We start from the raw sequence: 23,551 nt of genomic DNA on the forward strand, positions 1-23,551 counted from the left end.
TCTTATGGCTATAGTGCGATATGATTGGATCTTATGGCTATAGTGCGATATGATTAGGGTGACCAGACGTCCCAGTTTAACCGTGGACAGTCCCGATTATGAGTTTTGTGTGCCGAGTCCCAACAAAAGCCTGTCAGGTATGCTGCATATGCGTGTGTGTGCGTGTGCATGTGTGTGTGTGTGCGTCCCGACAAAAGCCTGTCAGGACGCTTAAATGTGCCGGTGTACACCAACCACTATGAAAGCGTCCCCGTTGTCAGCAATTACATAGCCGAAGTGGTCTTATTATAGTTAGATCGTTAACTAAACCCACATAGAAAGACTATAGCCTAAAGCGTCCAGCGTATGATTTCGACAATGTGTGTGCGTGTGTGTCAGTCAATCGTAGAGGTCTACATAATCTTTGCAGCCAATGTTACTATGTACTGTATCCCTGTAAAAATTGTTGCAATGCCTCTTCATATCTGCCTTGTTTTAACGGTTAGGCTATATAGTTACACTACTACAATGCCAAAGAGAAAGTAATGATTCTCAAAATAATGTGTTTGTGTGTGTGTGTAAAAAAATAAAAAAATAACCTATGGCTGTGAGTTTCATGTTTTCAAGCATGTCTGGATAACGGGTGAGGAATGTTCAGGAGACAAACAATGGACTATGCACGCATGTTTTAAGCATAGTGAGGAATGTTTAGCATGTTTTAAGCATAGTGCAAGCTCTTTTCTCTGACTAAAAGTGTGCAGAACTTGTGCATTGACATAACAATATTTAATACATTAACAATAACCCCCTCTAAGTTTTGGTCCTGTCTGCGCCTGCTAGTGTGTGTGTGTGTGTGTGTGTGTGCATGTGTCCTATGTCTGTGTCTCTGACCTGGCGCATGGTCACGTTAACCGTGTGTGCGTGCATGCGCACTATGGTCACGCGCATAGTGTTCCGGTTTTAGTTCCAAGATATGATGGGATCTCTCATGGTTATAGTGGGATATGATGGGATCTCTCATGGTTATAGTGGGATATGATGGGATCTCTCATGGTTATAGTGGGATATGATGGGATATGATGGGATCTCTCATGGTTATAGTGGGATATGATGGGATCTCTCATGGTTATAGTGGGATATGATGGGATCTCTTACCTCGCCATATTCTTCAAAAAACTTGTTTTTGTTGCGATGGATGGTGTCAATGACTTTAGTCAGAATGGTAGGTAGACGGTCTCTGATAGTTAAGTATGCAAAGGATCTGATAGGAATAAACATGATACTTTTAAAAGGTGGGAAGGGAAGGGCTGTGTGTGTGTGTGTGTGTGTGCGTGGCAAATTCTCAAAATACCAGGTGGGTTGACACTGTTAGCATGGCATGGCATTAGAGAAGATATCATATCAGCAAAAGCTAAGTCAGCTAAGTCAGAATAACGTCAACGTTACCGGTTTGCAATGTTAGTTTAGACCACACACAGGTCCCAAAATCATTAAATGCGATTATGACAACAAGACAGGAACGAATTTCTCATTAACTTCCACCATCACCTCACTATGGTCTACTCTGACATCAGCAAACATAGCAAGCTATCGCTAGCGAGCTACCATTAGCAAACTAGCAACCGGCAGTCTCATATTGCCAGTGAAAAAGGTATGACATTGAGGTTAAGAGCATGGCTATCAAACATTGTTGTAATGACAATGTTAACCCAAATCAAAAGAAATCGTCATACCCCTCATATTTAGCTGACAGCGACGGCGGCGGAGCCCCTTGAAATAACACTGGATTTGCGTCCATGTTTACAACATATAAGACCAAGGATCTCACACAGCGCCACGAAGCGACTAGGAGGACTTATCGACGTCAAAATAAACGTCAAAATAATGATTAGGCTCCCAATGACCACTGTGATCAGAACCCATTCAGACTTTCTCTGACCATGTCCACGGCTTACCAATTCCGACCAGGAGCAAGTTGCATATAACATAAACTGAAATAAACTGACAACTATCAGTGACACTTTCTTGGTTTGATCTTAATTTAGGTTGCTCTCTTTCATCTTTAAAATGAATAGTCTTTCCTAATTTTAATAGGAATTGTAATAATTTTGGAAATATAATGACATTATATTTATATCAATATTATAATTGCATTTCCAATGAAATAAGCAGAATTGAGCAACTGGTCTCTATGCTAGCCCAGGGTTCCCACACCTTGGTTAAGATCAAATTCAAGGACCTTTCAAGGACTTTCCAGGCCCAATATCCTTAAATTCAAGGACCTACTGTAATGTGTTGATAAATGTCAAGCGCGGGCATGGTTAAATCATGTTACCTCAACAGACCAAGGATACCTTGTCACAGTTTTCTTTTATTTTTGGTCATATGACAGGCCTATTCTATTTTTCATGTTTGTATTTTGCATAAAACTGAACTGAAATAAACTTGTCCTAAACAAGTTAAACTCGTTACCTGTCGGTTTATTCATCAGAATGTTAAATTAAATATTTGGGCAACAAACACTACACGCGGGAAACACGCAGAAATCACGCTGGCCGTGTACATGTTAATAAGCGGAATTGTACGTAATTGTATGGATTTCTTTTCCTCAAAAAGAAATTCAAGGACTTTCAAGGACCTCCATTTATTTATGTCTCTTTTCAAAAACTTTCAAGGGCCTTGAATTATTTTTTTCAGATTCACAAACTTTCAAGGATTTCAATGACCCGTGGGAGCCCTGTATATAGCGTTCATTTATACAGCCTTGGGCCCCGTGGGAGCCCTGTATATAGCGTTCATTTATACAGCCTTGGGCCCAAACTATGATGGAGGGAGGATATAGGCTCACTTCCTTTGTCTGGACATGAACGTATGTCATCACATACGGAAAATTATGTAGCTCTGATTCTACGATGAACACACTCCAATATTTTAGGAGTATTGATCTGAGAGTGTGTGTATTGATCAGCATTGGTCCAGGAGTATTGATCTGAGAGTGCGTGTATTGATCAGCATTAGTCCAGGAGTATTGATCTGAAACAGGTCCAGTAAATTCATTATCAAAGCAGAACTGTCTCATACAATACATGTAGCCGATATGGCCATGGTAGGGGGATTAGTGTAAAAACTACACGTAATTGTATTTTTATATTAGGAATACTAACCTAATAATACAAATATTGGTTTCCATTTAGTTAAGTTTTGCCTTTTACGAAAAACAATCCAGGCCACTGCCCGGTTAGACCATAGACTGTAGTATAGACTGTATTAGACCATAGACTGTAGTATAGGCTGTATTAGACTTGTATCATGTTAGGTCATAACCTACAGCATCCTCTTTTAAGCTCTGCTGGTGTAGTGGACTATCGGCTACTCTGATGGGTAATGGGCTGTCGTTATTTTCTGCTGAAGTTACAGAGTAGCCTAACAATCACTGTAAACGCTCCCAATCTTAAATTACGCTCATTACAAGAACATTAAACATAAATTTGAAAACCTACATTGAAAAACGCTATATGACTAATCCCTAATATCAGCTAGGACCTGTAGCCTGTACCCTAGCCTTTAAAACGCACGCGCCTAAACGTTAGGGAAGTTTGTTATGGGAAACCGACAACCGCAGCAAGCAACCGAAAATGCAAATTGTGGGGCTTGTTTCACTAACGACTCGGCGTTATCTGTTCGGGTGGGGGTTGGGAAAGGCGACCCTGGGCTATTTTCCCTCTAAATCGGTTTATGTTTAACTTGCTCGAACGGAAGATTAAATAAATTACCATACAGTATCTTACGCGCCCACATAGGTTCCCCGCTTTTGGCTAAACACCGCGGCGAAAAATTCACTTCAACCGGGGACGCATTTGACGGCAGCTAACGTTAAGACTACTTGTTTAGGCGCCCCGTGTAGTGGGTTTTACAACTGCTGTTTTAAGTGCTTTTAGACAGTCATGTGATTGTAACGTAACCCGACCGGAAAACACCGACGACCATCGCCGCCAATGCTGCGTTTGAGAGGAACAGAGCAGCTGCGAGTCCAACGGACAAGTCCCCCGGTAACAAACAACAACACGGCTAACTCAGGGTAGACGCTGCGTAAGAAGGTAAGGGTACGGGTATTTTGTATTTTTCAGTTCCCCGGCGTACACCATCATGCTTTATTTACGGTTTAGATATTTCTATCACTTTGAAGTTTGAGACATTTATTCGGTGACCACCCCTTCCCCCCGTGTGTGTGTGTCCATTTCATGAGCCACCGTTTATTTTCGCTTCACGTCGCTCAGCAGTCGGAAGGGCAGGCGCTAGCCTCCGTTGCTGTTCGGTAGGGATACAAGCAACAATGCGCTGCTATCTGAAAACGGTTTGTGAGGAGCCGTTATCTACGAGTAACGGTTGACTTCTTGGCGAAAGATTGCGTGTTTAAGTCAGTTGGGCATATGTCTTTTTACACGGTTTATTTTTTATTTGCGAGGCAAGCAGACTACGGAAGTGGTTGACTCTGCGGGAGATCTGTGGGGTCCACGTGTCTACGTTGTGGGCGGTGCTATCGTACACACTAGTTTGGCACATAAGTAGCCTAACTGTATTTCTGGGATCTGAATGTTTTTTAAACGTCTTACATATTTAGCTTAATGTTTTGGTTAAGCCATGGAAGAATTATAGACATTCATTTCGCCAGATTGGGTTGCAAAACATATTAATTGATAATTGTACGATTCTGTGACTTTGAAGGCTGTTTTGGGGGATTTAGAGATTTGGCCATAGTGTTGACCTTCTCCATGTCTATGGTGCTGTGAAAAGGACTTTCTGGTGGAAGACTGGTTGGGCTTCTTGAGCAGAACTCTCACTCACTCACTCACACACGCTCGCTCACACACACACACTCACTCACTCACACACGCTCGCTCACACACACACACACTCACTCACTCACACACGCTCGCTCACACACACACACACACACACTCACTCACTCACACACGCTCGCTCACACACACACACACACACACTCACTGATTATAGCAATGGTGTCAGTGTAGTGCAATGTATCCGCCTCACACACCCTGCAGTCTTCATAGCTTTGCGTGTGTGTATACAGTTGTTTGTGGCCAACTGTGACACATCATGTTCTGATTGGTTGCCCCAGGAATGTTGCTGCTCTGACCTATGACCCCTAGGGTCACTGACAGCTAGGCAGCCCAGCATGTTGTGTGTGTGTGTGTGTGTGTGGGGTGTGTGTGTGTGTGGGGGGGGTGCAGCTAGGCAGGCCAGCCAGCCCTGTTGTGTGTGTTTGGTGGGGTCCTAAAACCTGAGAGGAAGTGAGTTCTCTCATCATCTTGAGTGTGTGTGTGTTCCTAACATTGTCTTGAGTCTGTTTTGGTCCCCTTTGTGTTGTGTGTGTGTGTGTTCTTCATGGTGTCTTAATTGTGTTTACGTTCCTCATTATGCTGTTCTCCCTGTGTGTTATGCACCAGAACATCAACACAGATGAACAGCAAGCCCCCCCCCCACACACACACACACACACACACTGACATCAAGAGGCCAGGATATGAGCATCTTGCTCCTTTATTGTCTTCAAAGAGGGAAAAAATGTGTAATAAACAGAAACAGTAAAAGTGTAAATCACTGTAATAACCAGTAGCCTATAGCAAAGTCACTATGCAGCATAGCAACAGGCTAACTGATGCTATCGATTAGGGCTGCACAATTAATACAATTTTAATCACGATCACGATTTTGGCTTCCCACGATCAAATTTGCGTGATCGAGCGATATTAAAAATGCGTGCTCTAGCCTACCCATTGAACCAACCTGGCAACCCATAGAACACTCCGCTTCAAAACAATGTGCCTGCATGCAGCCTACCAATGACAACTGTTCCCTGCACTGCTCAGCCTGATGCACTGCTCAGTTTGGATGCACTGTGGACTAGTAGCATTATGTTAACTATTAGTAGGCTAGTTAGACTATACAAAAAAACGACGATCAAAAATCAAATGTGTAGCACAGCAGGACAAGAGATTGTCCCTCGAAACGGATCATCCGTTGTTCGAAAATATTTCGGATTTCAGGCAAGTGAAGTTAACCAAAAACATAAGCAAAGCAGGGCTCTCAACTCATACCGTGAAACACATCACATGACGTAAACCACACATGCCTTTTTATCATGTTAACTTTTAGTCCTTGTTTGCTTCCTCCGATATAGCCTATAATAAGAGTTGAGCTAACGACGGGATCCGTGAATTATATTCATGTATTTTATAAGCTACATGTGCAACCTACAATGCATATGCGTTTCAAGACACAGCCTACTTAAAACGAGTGAACAATAATGAAATTGTAGCCTACACGTCAGTGTTTTACATATCAACGAATGACTAAACCAGGGGTGTCCAAACCGCTGCTCGCCACACACTTTAATCCGGCCCGCCGAGCATTTATTAGTTCAGGCTACTGCAAACAGCTTTACACTCTTCCTAAAGAACGTTTACAATGTCAATGTCAAAACAGCTTGTTACATCGAGATACATTGTGTCTGTCTCAATTGGTGTACTTACGTGAGTACACTTTCGTATAGTACACTATGTGCACTGTGTGCTTACTGGCGGAGTGCGCAAATTTTAACAAAATAGTATTGTCTCATATCAAACACTAACTCCGTGCACTTCACGGAAATGACGATCGCAAACATTTTAATATAACTTTATTGGCGTCCTCAATTCGACAGTGTCATGGTCATACTGTGTCAAAACATGAACCGTTTATGTTATAACTTGCTTGTACCTCCGTAAAGTCTGTTTTCCACTGCTGCTGCTTCAGCTTTCTCAACCGCGATTACCACGAGTTTGAAAACGCTCCCTCCCCTTCTGCTATTTGGGCAAGATGGCGTCTGTTAAGGGCGAAAAGTGTCCAGCGTTGCACACTCAGCTTTTTGACCGTTATGAGTGCACCATCCGGGAACTTGCAGCGCCCTTCATGTCGTTGGAATTTTCAGTGTGAACACCCTCATGCACTCAAATTAGGTATTGTAAGTGCAGAAGTACGTGATTTGAGACACAGTCATAGTATCTCCATTGCAGCAGATCTAACTACGTTATGCTAGCCTACTCCATTTAATTGGGAACGCATTTGAGCGTGCACAAGAGAGAGCGCAATGGCAACAGTTCCCATTACTGACCATTTACAAACTGAGCGGGCACAGCACTAGCCATAGGCTATTTGAGTGGATCTGGCAAAAGGTCTTAAAGTGACAGTGCACCATTTATAAATGAATTAAAAGCATCAAATTAACAGTATTTCTTAATACTTTGTTGTAATTACTGTGTTGCCGTTAACGTTTCCCCAAATATTAACAAAGTAGCACGATGGAAGTTTGGAAGTCGCAGTCAATCTATATTTGCAGTAATTTTGGGGAGTAAAGGTGAGGGGAAGAATTTGGGTGAGCCAGATAGCAAGTCCAATATGTTTAAGGGAAAAAAAAAATTTGTCACTAAAATTAATTAATAATCGTGATCTCCATATTGATCAAAATAATCGTGATTATCATTTTGGCCATAATCGTGCAGCCCTACTATCGAAAGCACTGTTTTAGGTAGCTTATTTCACATGTTAGGCTTATGTATAATATGATGCATTGACGGTCCTAAACCCTCCTAAAACCCATTGCGCTGTCGCGCTTGTCAAAGTTTGGCAGTGACATCGGCGGCAGCGTTTGATTGATTGATTAGTTCACTTTTTCAACATTATTGGTTCCCTGGAGATGTGACGGGTCAGGACACGTGTAACTCGAACTGTTTGAATATATTTTCATGATTTGATGTAGCCTAGGCTACCTAATATTTGAGGCATATTGAAACAATAATAGGCTATTTTATAATAGGTCTTCTTGAAATACATTTATTTTTATTCGTATACATTTCATCTTATTCTATAAACCATTCAGATGTAGGCTATGTGGCTTGAATGAATGCAATATCTATTTGTTTGTTACAAATAAAACTCCAGCAGTTCATAACTAGCCTATTGTAGCTTATTTTAAAATGAAAACATGGGTAAATCATCATGAATTTCAATGATTTGGCTATGACTTGACTTGCTTGACCCTAGCTTTGACTTGACTTGCTTGACCCAAGCTATGACTTGACTTGACTTGCTTGACTGTCACAAAAAATGACTTGGACTTGCTTGAGACGTGAAGGTTAAGACTTGAGACTTGCTTGTGATTTGCACATGTGTGACTTACTCCCACCTCTGGTGCTAACGATAACCTATATATTATATTAGCATATCACAACATGAACCATGACACACTCCCATTAGCTTAATAATGTGGATTACTGATTGTGTGACTTTACAGCTGAATAAGCAAACACAATACAGGGTACATTGCAGCGCAGGGTACAGGTTACAGGTTACACTGCAGCGCAGGGTACAGGTTACAGGTTACATTGCAGCGCAGGGTACAGGTTACATTGCAGCGCAGGTTACAGGTTACATTGTAGCGCAGGGTACAGGTTACATTGCAGCGCAGGGTACAGGTTACATTGCAGCGCAGGTTACAGGGTACAGGTTACACTGCAGCGCAGGGTACAGGTTACATTGCAGCGCAGATTACAGGGTACAGGTTACAGGTTACATTGCAGCGCAGGGTACAGGTTACATTGCAGCGCAGGTTACAGGTTACATTGCAGCGCAGGGTACAGGTTACAGGTTACACTGCAGCGCAGGGTACAGGTTACATTGCAGCGCAGATTACAGGGTACAGGTTACATTGCAGCGCAGGGTACAGGTTACAGGTTACACTGCAGCGCAGGGTACAGGTTACAGGTTACATTGCAGCTCAGGGTACAGGTTACATTGCAGCGCAGGGTACAGGTTACATTGTAGCGCAGGGTACAGGTTACATTGCAGCGCAGGTTACAGGGTACAGGTTACACTGCAGCGCAGGGTACAGGTTACATTGCAGCGCAGATTACAGGGTACAGGTTACAGGTTACATTGCAGCGCAGGGTACAGGTTACATTGCAGCGCAGGGTACAGGTTACATTGCAGCGCAGGGTACAGGTTACATTGCAGCACAGGGTACAGGTTACAGGTTACATTGCAGCGCAGGTTACAGAGTACAGGTTACACTGCAGCGCAGGTTACAGGTTACATTGCAGCGCAGGTTACAGGGTACAGGTTACACTGCAGCGCAGGGTACAGGTTACAGGTTACACTGCAGCGCAGGGTACAGAGTACAGGTTACACTGCAGCGCAGGGTACAGGTTACATTGCAGCGCAGATTACAGGGTACATTGCAGCGCAGATTACAGGGTACAGGTTACACTGCAGCGCAGGGTACAGGGTACAGGTTACACTGCAGCGCAGGGTACAGACTACAGGTTACATTGCAGCGCAGGGTACAGGTTACATTGCAGCGCAGGGTACATTGCAGCGCAGGGTACAGGTTACATTGCAGCGCAGGTTACAGGGGTACAGTACAGCAGTACAGGAAAAACTGCCGATATGCCCGGCCGATAAGGTGACCTGTTAATTATGCACACGCGAAGCAAATGTTTACGTTGCTATGAACGCCAACAACATACTTCAACATGTTGGCTGTGTGGCAGAATTCAAAACTGAATTCGGGAAACTGATAACAAAATTGCTATTTTCAGGGCTTGTGAAGTACCAGTGATGCGAGGAGGGGTAAAGCGATACTCTTTTAACGTTACCAATTTAATTACACATCTTAAGAGCCATCATCCTGAACTCTACAAAGCACTAAGCCAGAAAAAACGGCACCAACTAAAACTGTGACAACGCATTGCTAAGCTTTTGTTTACAATCAGCAATCAGTTTCTAAAGTGTGTAACGTTAGCTAACGTTTGAAAGCTAGCGTGAGTTTCATGAAGTCCAGAATGAAGGCTAGCTGTAAAGTTACTAGCCTTCATTCTGTTGTAGGTCTCATTCATTTTACTCTACAGTTTAAAGTAAAGTGTTAAGTACAGGGTTACAGCTGCATTTCTGTTCATTGAGAACAATGGGTCATATTGTCAACAACACAGTTCTTGGGGAACTGTCTTGTAGGCTACTGTTCAAGTATGACATTTACATGTTTATGCAACAATTTTAGGCTACTTAATAAATGTGCCATATTTGAAATAATTTTTTTATGTGGGAATATCTAAATTTCTAAAATGATACAGGGTTGATTCAAAGTAAAGTTTAATGTCCCGTATTGACAGGTTAATTGTAGTACAGGAGAAACTTTTCAATTTGTGAATATTGGTATCGGCATCAGCAATCGGCCAAAATGAGCTTGTAAATATCGGCATATCGGATATCGGCTAAAATTCAATATCGTGCATCCCTAGTGACTACCAGAATACCCATCGCATGTCTTGAGTCTGTGTGTCTGTGTGTGTGTGTATGTGTGTATGTGTCCGTGTCGTCTCCTAGTCTTCTTGTCTGATGTAAACAATTGACTGGGGTTTCTCTAGAAGCTCCCATCCAGCCAAGAGCTTGTGATTGGTGTTGAGTATGTGTTTGAGTTGGTGTTTGAGTTGGTGTTGATTGGTGTTTGATTTGGTGTTGATTGGTATTTGAGTCGGTATTGATTGGAGTGAACCTGATGAAGCATTGGCGAAACGCGTTGTTCACTAAAAAATAAACCAGCAAAGAAAATCCACCAGTGTGCAGTGATCCTTCACTTTCCTTTTAACTTATTGACAGCTGCACCTCACCAGCACCTGGAAGGCTGTGCACAGGAACGTTATCCTTTTTGGTGTTTGAGTTGGTGTTGATTGGTGTTTGAGTTGGTATTGATTGGTGTTTGAGTTGGTCTCACTGTTATTTCATCTAGGCCTGTGTTGCTTTACTAGAATACAGACGAAAGACTATTAGGACGTAAGCATGGTCATATTTAATAAGACAAAAGACTATTAGGACGTAAACATGGTCATGTTTAATAAGAATATTAGGACGTAAGCATGGTCATATTTAATAAGACGAAAGACTATTAGGAAGTAAGCATGGTCATATTTAATAAGACTATTAGGACGTAAGCATGGTCATATTTAAAGGGAAACTTGGCAGGATCCCCCTCTGCTGGAGAAGTTGTGCATTATGCTATTTCAAACTGTGGGAAAAGGTAACGATAAAGCACATGGATTTGTTTACAAGCTAGCGAACCGTTAGCATAAGTTTGGCAGAACTATGTGGATGTTACAAGGTAAGAAACACGATTTAAAACGAGTTTCTTGTTTCTCACTTCTCTTTCCGGGACGGTAGTCTCAATGTTGCAAGGTTGTTTTTCCGCCTGTGGACGCTAGACGCAGCGGGGAAAGTCACCATTTTCACCGGAACAGGTCATTTAACCATCCAAATGATTTCTAAACGGGTTTATTACCTTGAAATAGTTGCCAAGTTCCCCTTTAATAAAACTATTAGGGCGTAAGCATGGTCATATTTAATAAGACGAAAGACTATTAGGAAGTAAGCATGGTCATATTTAATAAGACTATTAGGACGTAAGCATGGTCATATCATATTTAATAAGACTATTAGGACGTAAGCATGGTCATATTTAATAAGACGAAAGACTATTAGGACGTAAGCATGGTCATATTTAATAAGACTATTAGGACGTAAGCATGGTCATATTTAATAAGACTATTAAAACCAGTGTTTCCTCTAGGATTTTTTTAAGCAGTGGGGGCAGGCCCCACAACAACCCCCCCCCCCCCCCACGACACATACATAAAAAAATACTTTTTTTTATAGCCTATAATTTAGTATGAAAAGTATTTCTTTTAAAATATGAATTGCTTAAAAATACTGCTAATTTTATGCAGTTTAACAAATGTATAAATTGTGCACTGTCGCTTTAATTCACGTTTATTTCTCAATGATCTTCTGCCTGCTCCGCTATGGCTAGTGCTGTACCTACGGCTGGGCCCTCTCACAGTTTTTAAATGGTCAGTAGTGGGAACTACTGTTGCCTTCATGATTTCCTTTTAAAAGTTTCTTATAAGAAGGATATATCAATTATCAACAATGACAAGCCAGCTGGAACCTGCGGGTCTCTCCCTCTCGTGAGTGCAGACGCTTTCCCAATTAAATGGATCACATAATGTTCACGTTAGATCTGCTGCAAAGGAGTTAACTTAGTTTAACATGATGTTATCTCGATTTAACATGATGTTTTGACATTGACATTGCGAACGTTCTCTAAGGAGAGTGAAAAGCAGTTTGCAGTAAGGCTAACCAACGTCGTCTCTATCGCAGGAAAAAAATAGCGAGCAGCCTGATAACCAAATGAAATGCTCGGCGGGCCGGATGAAAATGCTCGGCGGGCCGCAGTTTGCCCACCCCTGGCCTAGGCTAAGCATTCTGTAGCCTAATTCGTTAGAAAATTTAAAAAAATGGTTGCACTTCTTTTTGCTAATTTTCACATTTAGCAACAAGGGTAACAAACGTTTAGGTCGTGCGGCCTTTGTGCGTCTGTGTAGCCCAAATTATTAAAAAATAAACTTTTCCGTGTCATACAACACAACTATTTATTTTAACATCATTACATCTATTACTACATCTATAGACTATTTCCAATTTGTATTAAATTAGTGACTCACTTATCGTTTTAATGTTTCCAGATGTTTGATATCAGGACGTGAGCTGTCAGAACTGACCAGTTGAACGTTGTCTTATTAAAACGGACCCACCGCGGTGACGTTTTTGGTGGAGGTGTTTAATAGTGACGTTTGGACAATAAGCACATCCATACACTATGTGGAGTTAAACTGGACAGCCCCAAACCTCTGAATAGTTCTGCTTGTTGTTAAATTGCAACGTTAGCGGCCGCCAACGGGGGTGCATAATGTCGGCAGGATCCTTTAAAAGGCAACTGCTACTATTGTGCGTCTGTCCCATTTCTGATACCTTGGGGGAAGAAAATTAAACCGTGGCGGGCCGCCACTACCAAATCAACATAGAGGAAACACTGATTAAAACGTAAGCATGGACAGAGAGAGGACTGCTAGGTCTGAAACCTAGCAGTGTGTGTGTGTCGGCTAGCTCAGCAAGCCCTGAGAGAGTGGTGCTGGTAGGCCTCAGAGTCCTGCTCGTATGTTGCTTTGTGGTCAACTGCTCGTATGTTGCTTTGTGGTCAACTGCACACAGGAAACAGACCCTCTGAGTTCACTCTCTCTCTCCCTCTCTCTCTCTCCTTTCCTCTCTCTCTCTCTCTCTCTCTCTCTCTCTCTCCTTTCCTCTCACTCTCACCCCCACCCCCCCATCTTCCTTTGTCTCTCTCTCTCTCTCTCTCTCTCTTCCCCTCCGCAGGAGGTAGAATGGCTCTGGCCAATCACGGTCTGGTCCTGCTGCAGCAGCTGAACGCTCAGAGGGAGTTTGGCTTCCTGTGCGACTGCACTGTTGCCATCGGAGACGTCTTCTTCAAAGCGCACAAGGCTGTGCTTGCAGCCTTCTCCAACTACTTCAGGATGCTGTTCATCCACCAGGACAGGTGAACGCACACACATGCACGTGCATACACACACACACACACACACACACACACACACACACACACACACACACACACACACAAGGCTGTGCTTGCAGCCTTCTCCAACTACTTCAGGATGCTGTTCATCCACCAGGACAGGTGAACACACACACATGCACGCACGCGCACACACACACACACACACAAGCGTGCACACACATATCACATACATCACATGCATCACCCACACACCCGCACACACACACACACACACAAGCGCGCACACATATCACATACATCACATACATCGCACACACACACACACACAAGCGCGCACACATATCACATACATCACCCACACACACACCCACACACACGCGCGCGCGCACACATATCACACACACACACGCCATGATTTCATAGAGTATGAGAGCCTTTTCACACACACACACACACACACACACACACACACACACACACACATATCACACACAAAGTCCTAATTTAGGCCTACGTAAGGTCCGTCTGGCTACACTGAGCTAGCCTAATTGAGCTTGGTTGGCCATACTTTTTCCTCAATATAATGTCTGCGGTGTGAATATAATTCACCACTCTAAAAAAATCTGTGGATATGCGTTCATTTGGGAATCTGTGCATCTCAAAATCCTCTCGTGAATGATCCGCCATTTAACCTTAACAGAGCGGAGCTCAGCCCTATCTAGAGTCGTCTTGTGCTGGTGTGTTTGCACTTTACCGCGCTGGTCGGGGAAACAAATAAACAAACTCGTTAGTGGGACGAGTACATAAGTAGGCCCAGTTCTAAGTTGTGTTTTAGTATTATATTTGCATTACTTTAGCTTGGGTTTTGTATTATTACCTAGAAATATGCTAACCATTTGTGCTTCAGTTCCAGACAGGTCATCATAATAAGTTATTAAAACCTTCGGGGCTAACCCCTTTCATTTCTGCTGCAGCAGGTTGTGCGCAACAGAGTAGACGGACATAAGATACAGTCTGAGGAGTTGCAGCTTTATTCAGTTACCCGCAGTTGAAACAAACCTAAGTTTCTCTCACAAACTCTGATTTGGTCACTATACTGTAGCTTATTCCAAGCTGAGCCGTTTATGAGCGTTTAGTCCTAAAACGATTCAAACTCTCTAGCCACTCACTTGCAATTCACTGACGTCAGGTTCACTAGGAGCCACACATACTGTAGGGCTAGGCTACTGTTATGTTGTTGACTGCCATACTAATGAGGACTATTATGAGTTCTGTCCATCATTTGGTGGTAGGTAAAATTACCGCAATAAAATTATGCTTATTAAATGCTTTCCCCAAATCACTTTTCACAAATTTTTTTCAAGAGTAATATTATCGGTTATCGTATCGGTATTGGCCACAACAAACCAATAAATATCGGTTATCGTTATCGGCCCTAAAATTCCATATCAGTGCATCTCTAAAACACACACACACACACGCGCGCGGCATGATTTCATAGAGCATAAGAGCCTATTCACACATGCGCACATATCACACACACACACACGCACATATCATACACACACACACACACATGCGGCATGATTTCATAGAGTATGAGAGCCTATTCACACATGCGCACATATCACACACGCGCGTACATATCACACACACACGCGGCATGATTTCATAGAGCATGAGAGCCTATTCACACACGCGCACATATCACACACACGCACACACACACACATGCAGCATGATTTCATAGAGCATGAGAGCCTATTCACACACGCGCACATATCACACACACGCGCACATATCACACACACACACACACACACACACACACACACATGTGGCATGATTTCATAGAGCATGAGAGCCTATTCACACACGCGCACATATCACACACACGCACACACACACACATGCGGCATGATTTCATAGAGCATGAGAGCCTATTCACACACGCGCACATATCACACACACACACACATGTGCGGCATGATTTCATAGAGCATGAGAGCCTATTCACACACACACACACACACACACACACACGCGGTATGATTTCATAGAGCATGAGAGTCTATTCACACACGCGCACATATCACACACACACACACACACATGCGGCATGATTTCATAGAGAGCCTATTCCGCTGCTTTTGCAAACTTGAAATAAAAGTAAACGTTAAAGGAGAAGTTTGGTGTGATATTGACCTAAAGTGTGTTAAAACATGATACCGTGTGTGTGAGAACTTTTGTCTCATATCTCATCTCGGCTTGTCCCCTGCACTCCGAAATCTGGCGCTAGTTAGCCGATGCTACCAACAGGTTTTCGATGGGGGTGCCTCGGGCATCGGCCTAGCCATGCAAATAAATCACTGTTTTACACCATTTACGAGGCTCAAAGTAGCTCCACACTTCATTGGTAGACTTCCGAGGGCCCTGACATTTAAAACGAGACATTGAGAACTTTGAAAAAAGCACTGGTAGTTTATGGTAGTATATTAAGACGAACTTCCTTCAGGAAGTTTACCGTTCGCCGCCATCTTGAATTTAGTCACGATAAGTCGAGCGACTAGTACGATTGAACAGGTATGAGATCAGAGGGATCAGATTCCAAAAATAATTCCGTGGAAATGCATGGATTCCAGTTGCTCGATGGTGTTTTATGCCCCCAACGTCGTCTTCCAGGCAGCACTGCCACAGCTGACTTAAAGGGACCTAATCCTAAACCTAACCCCAACCCTGACCCCAACCTTAACCCCAACCCTAACCCTAGCGCCTTCCAGGCAGCGCTGCCTTAAGACAACGTTGGGGGCATAAAATAAAACACCAAGAAACATTCCGCTCAGTTGCTGCTACTGTAATGTGTGTACCCCTAGTCTACAGAAAGCCTTTCTTTATGCTAGTGTGTAGGGCTGCACGATTATGGCCAAAATGATAATCACGATTATTTTGATCAATATTGAGATCACGAATATTTATCACGATTATTAATTAATTTTAGTGACAAAAATATTTTTTCCCTTAAACATATTGGACTTGCTATCTGGCTCACCCAAATTCTACCCAAATTTACTCCCCAAAATTACTGCAAATATAGATTACAACAAAGTAATAAGAAATACTGTTAATTTGATGCTTTTAATTCATTTATAAATGGTGCACTGTCACTTTAAGACCTTTTGCCAGATCCACTCAAATAGCCTATGGCTAGTGCTGTGCCCGCTCAGTTTGTAAATGGTCAGTAATGGGAACTGTTGCCATTGCGCTCTCTCTTGTGCACGCTCAAATGCGTTCCCAATTAAATGGAGTAGGCTAGCATAACGTAGTTAGATCTGCTGCAATGGAGATACTATGTATCTCGATGTAACAAGCTGTTTTGACATTGACATTGTAAACGTTCTTTAGGAAGAGTGTAAAGTTATTTGCAGTAGCCTGAAGTTAACCACAACGTCGTCTATCGCTGGAAAAAAAATAGCGAGCGGCCTATGAGCGGCCTAATTATATGCTTGGCAGGGCGGATTAAAGTGTGGCGGGCCGGATCTATGATAAACTAATAAATGCTCGGCGGGCCGGATTAAAGTGTGTGGCGAGCAGCGGTTTGGACACCCCTGATTGAGTCATTCGTTGATATGTAAAACACTGACGTGTAGGCTACAATTTCATTATTGTTCACTCGTTTTGAGTAGGCTGTGTCTTAAAACGCATATGCATTGTAGGTTGCACATGTAGCTTCTAAAATACATGAATATAATTCACGGATCCCGTCGTTAGCTCAACTCTTATTATAGGCTATAACATAATGCTACTAGTCCACAGTGCATCCAAACTGAGCAGTGCATCAGGCTGAGCAGTGCAGGTAACAGTTGTCATTGGTAGGCTGCATGCAGGCACATTGTTTTGTAGCGGAGTGTTCTATGGGTTGCCAGGTTGGTTCAATGGGTAGGCTAGAGCACGCATTTTTAATATCGCTCGATCACGCAAATTTGATCGGGGGAAGCCAAAATCGTGATCATGATTACAATTCGATTAATTGTGCAGCCCTACTAGCGTGTGTGTACCCCCAGTCTCCATTATAGCTGAAATGTATGTGTCGGGGGTGTCTTTTCATTGTAGAGAATGTGTAACAAGTGTGTCTCTGTGTGTGTGTGTGTGTGTGTGTGTCTCTGTGTGTGTGTGTGTGTGTGTGTGTGTGTCTCTGTGTGTGTGTGTCTCTGTGTGGATGTGTGTGTGTGTGTGTGTGTCTCTGTGTGTGTGTGTGTCTGTGTGTCTGTGTGTGTGTGTGTATGTATGTGTGTGTGTCTCTGTGTGTATGTGTGTGTGTGTGTGTGTGTGCGCGCGCGCGTCTCCCTCAGTGACTGCGTGCGGCTGAAGCCGATGGACATCCAGCCCGATATCTTCAGCTACCTGCTGAACCTGATGTACACGGGGCGGCTGTCGGCGCAGGTGATCGACCCGGCGCGCCTGGAGCAGGGCGTCAAGTTCCTGCACGCGTACCCCCTCCTGCAGGACATCAGCCCCCATGTCACGCCCCCACCGCCACCCCCGAGCCACGCCCCCGCCGCAGGCTCCTCCCTCTACGGCATTCAGATCTCTGACCAGCAGGAGGCGCTAGCTGCTCGCCTCTCCTCCCCCGACGACGGAGTGGGAGGGGCCAGGGTGGGGGTGGAGTCGGAGGCGGAGTTTGAGACCTTCGGCAGCTTCGCGCAGCGCGGCGAGGAGGATGTGGGGATGGACACCGCGTGCAGCGAAGCCCCCTCCTCCTCCACCGTCTCCACGGTTACGGCCGCCGCCGGCACCATCCGCCACGTGAAGCCCAGCATCATGCAGCACCGCAGCGGATCCTTCCGGAAACAGCACTCGTGCCACGTGTGCGGCACGCGCTTCGGTCAGCGCTCCGCCCTGCGAGAGCACCTGCTCCTGCACACACAGCAGGCGCTGCTACTCCCCCTGGTGGCTGATGGCGGTGACGCGCCCATTCCCATGTTCCCCGGCGGCGTGGCCACACCTGAGATGGAGGAGCTGTTCCGCAGCGGCAGCAGCGCCATGGCAACGGCGGCCATCACGGCGCCGTCGGACGGGGAGCAGCCCGCCGCGTCGTCGTCCGCCACCAAAGAGTCGCCGCGCCCCGAGATCCCCATCTCCATGTACGCGGCGATCGGGCAGCCGCAGGCCGACACGCCCCCGCCCTCGGACATCGCCGACATCGACAACCTGGAGGGGGCGGCCGACGCGGAGCGGGAAGTGAAGCGGCGGAAGTACGAGTGTTCCACCTGCGGCCGCAAGTTCATCCAGAAGAGCCACTGGAGGGAGCACATGTACATCCACACGGGCAAACCCTACCGATGCAGCGCATGCGGCAAGAGCTTCTGCCGCGCCAACCAGGCGGCGCGCCACGTGTGCCTGGGCCAGGCCGACCCCGACAGGGCCGACGCTCGCCAGGTGTCCGAGCTCTGCGCCGCCGACGACAGCCAGCTGGAGGCGCTGTTCCTGAGCACCGGCCGCCAGCCCTACAGGTGCAACGTGTGTGATGCCACCTTCTCCAGCCCCCAGCAGGTGCTCAAACACCTGTGCTTCACTCAGGTGCCCTACTCCTCCAACGCCCAGCTCGCCATGACGACCACGGCCCCCGGGGGAGCGGACTTGCACGGCCAGGACGCGACGGGCCGAGGGGACGAGGGATCGGACTCGTCCAGCGGCAGTCGGGATGGCGCTCCCGTACGGACCATCAAGACCGAGGAGGTGTCGGTGGAGTAGAGTCTGGGCCTTTTGTCTGGTGATGTTGTTAATAAATGATGGGTCAGTAGTTTAAGCTATGATGGTCAAGCCTGGAAAAGATGGAAAAAATAGGATGTGTGTATGTGCCGGGGCTTTTTTTTCAATTGCCTACTGCATTTTGCTTTTATTTTGCTTTTTTATACATGTTTTGTGTCAATAATTTATGCACTCGTGAAGGGCAGAACCAGGGAAGTTGAACTAGTAACCAATTTTGGCCCCTCAGCGAACCAGTGAGTAAGTTCGTCCCCAGCGCGTGATGGCAAGGTGAATGCTGCAGGCTGTGTTCCAGTGAGTAAGTTTGTCCCCAGCGCGTGATGGCAAGGTGAATGCTGCAGGCTGTGTTTCAGTGCAGGCAGCTGTTCTGAGTTTCAGGGCTGCGTGTGGCTGAGTTCCGTTGCATCACACATTGTGGCTTGAGGCCCCCTCGCCTCTTGAGTAACAGTTAAAGACAGAGGAAGGGGAAGTGCAGGGTAGGCCTCTACAGTTTAACCGACCAGAGACTGGCTCGACAAAACCCCTCACACTAAGGTCCTCACAAGAACAACAATCTGCTGTTGTTCTAGTGAAAACATTCTGTTTTAAATTATCCTCACTAGAATGCTAACCCTACTCCTATAATGTCCTCACTAGCATGCTAACCCTACTCCTATAATGTCCACTAGCATGCTAACCCTACTCCTATAATGTCCTCACTAGCACGCTAACCCTACTCCTATAATGTCCACTAGCATGCTAACCCTACTCCTATAATGTCCACTAGCATGCTAACCATACTCCTATAATGTCCTCACTAGCATGCTAACCCTACTCCTATAATGTCCACTAGCATGCTAACCCTACTCCTATAATGTCCTCACTAGCATGCTAACCCTACTCCTATAATGTCCTCACTAGCACGCTAACCCTACTCCTATAATATCCACTAGCATGCTAACCATACTGCTCCAAACGTGTTTAACTAGCACGCTAACCATACTGCTGTAAATGTCCTCACTAGCACGCTAGCCCTATGACCCCAAATATCTGAAGCTAAAACTACTGGTCCGAATGTCTCTATCAACATACTAACGTTACATCTCAAATAGGCTAACGTTACATCTCAAATATGTTAACCTTCCGGCTCGTTATGTTTTCACTAACTACACGGACCTTACAGCTCCAGCGCACTAACGTTACTGTTCCAAACATTAAAAACTGTTTGTACTCTGTGTGTCACTGTAAACAAGGCACAGACACTTCCCATGGTGTCCCTCCAGGTGACAAGCCTGTGGAAGTGCTCAATTGTTCACTGGTCTTCTTTCTCTCCCTCTCTCTCTCACACACACACACACACACACAGTCATTCACTGGTTTACTTACTCTTGCCTTTTGAAACTTGACAGTAGCAACATGAGGTTTCACATGTCACCCTCAGACCTGCGTCTGCCTCCACTAGGCCAGAGGTCTGGGGAATCTTATTGGCTAATCCTAACCCTAGTCCAGAGGTCTGGGGAATCTTATTGGCTAATCCTAAACCTAGTCCAGAGGTCTGGGGAATCTTATTGGCTAATCCTAACCCTAGTCCAGAGGCCTGGAGAACCTAATTGGTTGAATCCTGTGCAACTCAAATGCCGAGGGTTGAGGTGTCAACCAAACTACCAGATTAAGTTTCTGAATGCAGAACACAAGCTAGTATATAACTTGATTTAAGAAATAACAATGAGTTTCTGATTGCAAAACACAAGTCACTGTAACATAATATTTGCAGAGCTTAAAAAAGAAGAATCAGTTTTTTAAGCTTAGCTACACAGTCACTGGTCCCAGTTTGAAGTGGTTAATGATCTTATTAATCTTATTAGTTGACACCTAGCGTCAGTATTTAAATTCAACAGAGAATCCACCTTAAGACAATGGCTACTGCACATGACCTACATTGGTTATGCTTGACAAATCAAACCGTTTTAGTCAGTCTTCTGAGCCAGAGTGAGGCGACTGGCTGCTGTCATGGCGACAGGACTCTGGGTCTCACTATGGCGACGGGACTCTGGGTGCTGCCATGGCAATAGGCAATGTTGTGTTGATGCTCTACTGGAACCAGAGCAGAATCAGTGCAGGGACCACTACCTTCTTGTTTTGGTAAACTTGTTTACAACTGTGCCATTATTTTTTAATTATTATTTTGCTGTTATTTTTTATCAATCTGTTACTGTGTGTGTTCCGATCGCTATTATTTTCAGCCATTGACACAGTGATATTCTGAATCGAGTATCAACTTTCTGCCAAGATTAATGATTTTGCCTGAACATGTTAATGAAGCCCTTATTTTTGTGTTTTATACCTTTCTAATTTTATATACATTGCTATATTTACAAAGAATATTTTATATCTCAAAGGTTGTATATTGCTATTTGCATTAAATGTAGAAAATAATTGGTTTGTTAGGCTGACTAGGATGTTTTGGATGTATGTAAGTGTGTGTTTATTTGTCTTCCATGTGTCTCATAGCCAGTTGTTACGTTGATGAGGAAGCGGCCGTCAGGCTAGTTGCTGACCTGCTGTTCTGCTTTGGGCTGTGTAAGAGGAGGCTAGTTAGCTGACCTGCTGAAGCGGCCGTCAGGCCAGTTAGCTGACCTGCTGTTCTGTAAGAGGAGGGGTGCTGCATGGTGGGGGGAGGGGCTTATCTAGCAAAGCCATGATGTCATCTCCCCTGGTCAGGCTTCATTGGCACAAAAGGCCTGTAGACCAATCAGGATTAGGACCAGTTAAGAGCTTCTGACCAATCAGGATACTTAGAGCTGCCGAGCGGCTAGAGGTCCTGCACCGCACACACTCAGCTGCAGCGAGATCTGGTGACCATACTACTGACGTCACACACACACACACGCACACCCACTCAGCTGCAGCGGGTTACCATGGTGACCAGCGAGATCTGATGACTATACTACTGACGTGACCTTCGGGCGTCTCTGACCCGCTGGGTAGTTTCGGCCAGTTCGAGGCCAGTCCAGCCTGAATGAAAAGGTCAAAGGTTAGGCTTAACCCAAAATCCCAACTCTTGGTGGGGGTCCCCATGAAACGCACAACCCACCCTCCCTTGCCCCCCATGCCCTGCCCACCCTCACTCACCCCGCCCCAATGCTCTGCCTCTACAGCCAAGGCAAGTATCTACTGTGATCTCGAGGTTCTCAGGAACGTGAGCATCTCTGGAAAAGTCTCTTTTCTATGATGGAGAATATTTTACATGAAGAATAAACATGTTTTGCAGTAATAGAGGCTTCTCATGTTTTTTTTTTAAGTAAGACAGCATAACAGAAAGACTGTGTGTGTGTGAACAGACCTCTAAGCTGCAGCCTGTCTGTGTGTGTGTGTGTGTGTGTGTAAACTGACCTCTAAGCTGCAGCAGGTGTGTGTGCAGTGGATGACACCTTGTAGTCATCCACTGCACACACACACACCTTGTAGTCATCCACTGCACACACACACACACACCTTGTAGTCATCCACTGCACATACACACACACACCTTGTAGCCATCCACTGCACACACACACACCTTGTAGTCATCCACTGCACACACACACACCTTGTAGTCATCCACTGCACACACACACACACACACCTTGTAGTCATCCACTGCACACACACACACACCTTGTAGCCATCCACTGCACATACACACACACCTTGTAGCCATCCACTGCACATACACACACACCTTGTAGTCATCCACTGCACATACACACACACCTTGTAGCCATCCACTGCACACACACACACCTTGTAGTCATCCACTGCACACACACACACACACACACACACCTTGTAGTCATCCACTGCACACACACACCTTGTAGCCATCCACTGCACACACACACACACACCTTGTAGTCATCCACTGCACACACACACACACCTTGTAGCCATCCACTGCACATACACACACACCTTGTAGCCATCCACTGCACACACACACACACCTTGTAGCCATCCACTGCACACACACACACCTTGTAGTCATCCACTGCACACACACACACACACACACACACCTTGTAGCCATCCACTGCACACACACACACCTTGTAGTCATCCACTGCACACACACACACACACACACCTTGTAGCCATCCACTGCACACACACACACCTTGTAGTCATCCACTGCACACACACACACACACCTTGTAGCCATCCACTGCACACACACACACCTTGTAGTCATCCACTGCACACACACACACCTTGTAGTCATCCACTGCACACATACACACACCTTGTAGTCATCCACTTCACACACACACACCTTGTAGCCATCCACTGCACACACACCTTGTAGTT

General features: G+C 45.1%; 2 protein-coding genes across 3 annotated transcripts in view; one reads left to right on the top strand and one right to left on the bottom strand.

Annotated features, from left to right (window-relative positions):
• dcph1 (damage control phosphatase 1) overlaps nt 1–1,777 on the bottom strand; it is a 17,315-nt gene extending 15,538 nt beyond the window's left edge. Inside the window, exons 1-2 of the mRNA XM_076272735.1 lie at nt 1,713–1,777; nt 1,135–1,240 (exon numbers count right to left, since the gene is read on the bottom strand). Of these exons, the coding sequence (XP_076128850.1) occupies nt 1,135–1,240; nt 1,713–1,777 (171 nt within the window). The remainder of the gene's footprint in view (nt 1–1,134; nt 1,241–1,712) is intronic.
• Nucleotides 1,778–3,510: 1,733 nt separating this feature from the next.
• On the top strand, nt 3,511–22,481 carry zbtb2b (zinc finger and BTB domain containing 2b). 2 transcript variants are annotated; one of them, XM_076272230.1, is made up of 3 exons: nt 3,511–4,076; nt 13,300–13,480; nt 17,812–22,481. In XM_076272230.1, the coding sequence occupies exons 2-3, from the start codon at nt 13,308–13,310 to the stop codon at nt 19,211–19,213; spliced, it is 1,575 nt and encodes a 524-aa protein (XP_076128345.1). In that variant the 5' UTR covers nt 3,511–4,076; nt 13,300–13,307; the 3' UTR covers nt 19,214–22,481. The 2 variants fall into 2 exon arrangements, with proteins under 2 accessions (XP_076128345.1, XP_076128346.1); XM_076272231.1 differs by lacking the exons at nt 3,511–4,076; nt 13,300–13,480 and adding an exon at nt 13,505–13,621.
• Nucleotides 22,482–23,551: the final 1,070 nt, after the last annotated feature.

The sequence above is a fragment of the Alosa pseudoharengus genome, unplaced genomic scaffold, assembly GCF_046254945.1.
Source record: "Alosa pseudoharengus isolate Yale_2024_CS ecotype anadromous, Long Island Sound unplaced genomic scaffold, YU_APseudo_1.1 YU_APseudo_1.1_scf_7, whole genome shotgun sequence".
Lineage (NCBI taxonomy): Eukaryota > Metazoa > Chordata > Actinopteri > Clupeiformes > Clupeidae > Alosa > Alosa pseudoharengus.

What these genes read in the sequence shown, in the direction of transcription:
- zbtb2b (XM_076272230.1), top strand. Translation starts at nt 13,308, where the DNA reads ATGGCTCTGGCCAATCACGGTCTGGTCCTGCTGCAGCAGCTGAACGCT. An exon ending in CTGTTCATCCACCAGGACAG is followed by an intron (nt 13,481 to 17,811) that starts GTGAACGCACAC and finishes CGTCTCCCTCAG; the next exon opens with TGACTGCGTGCGGCTGAAGC.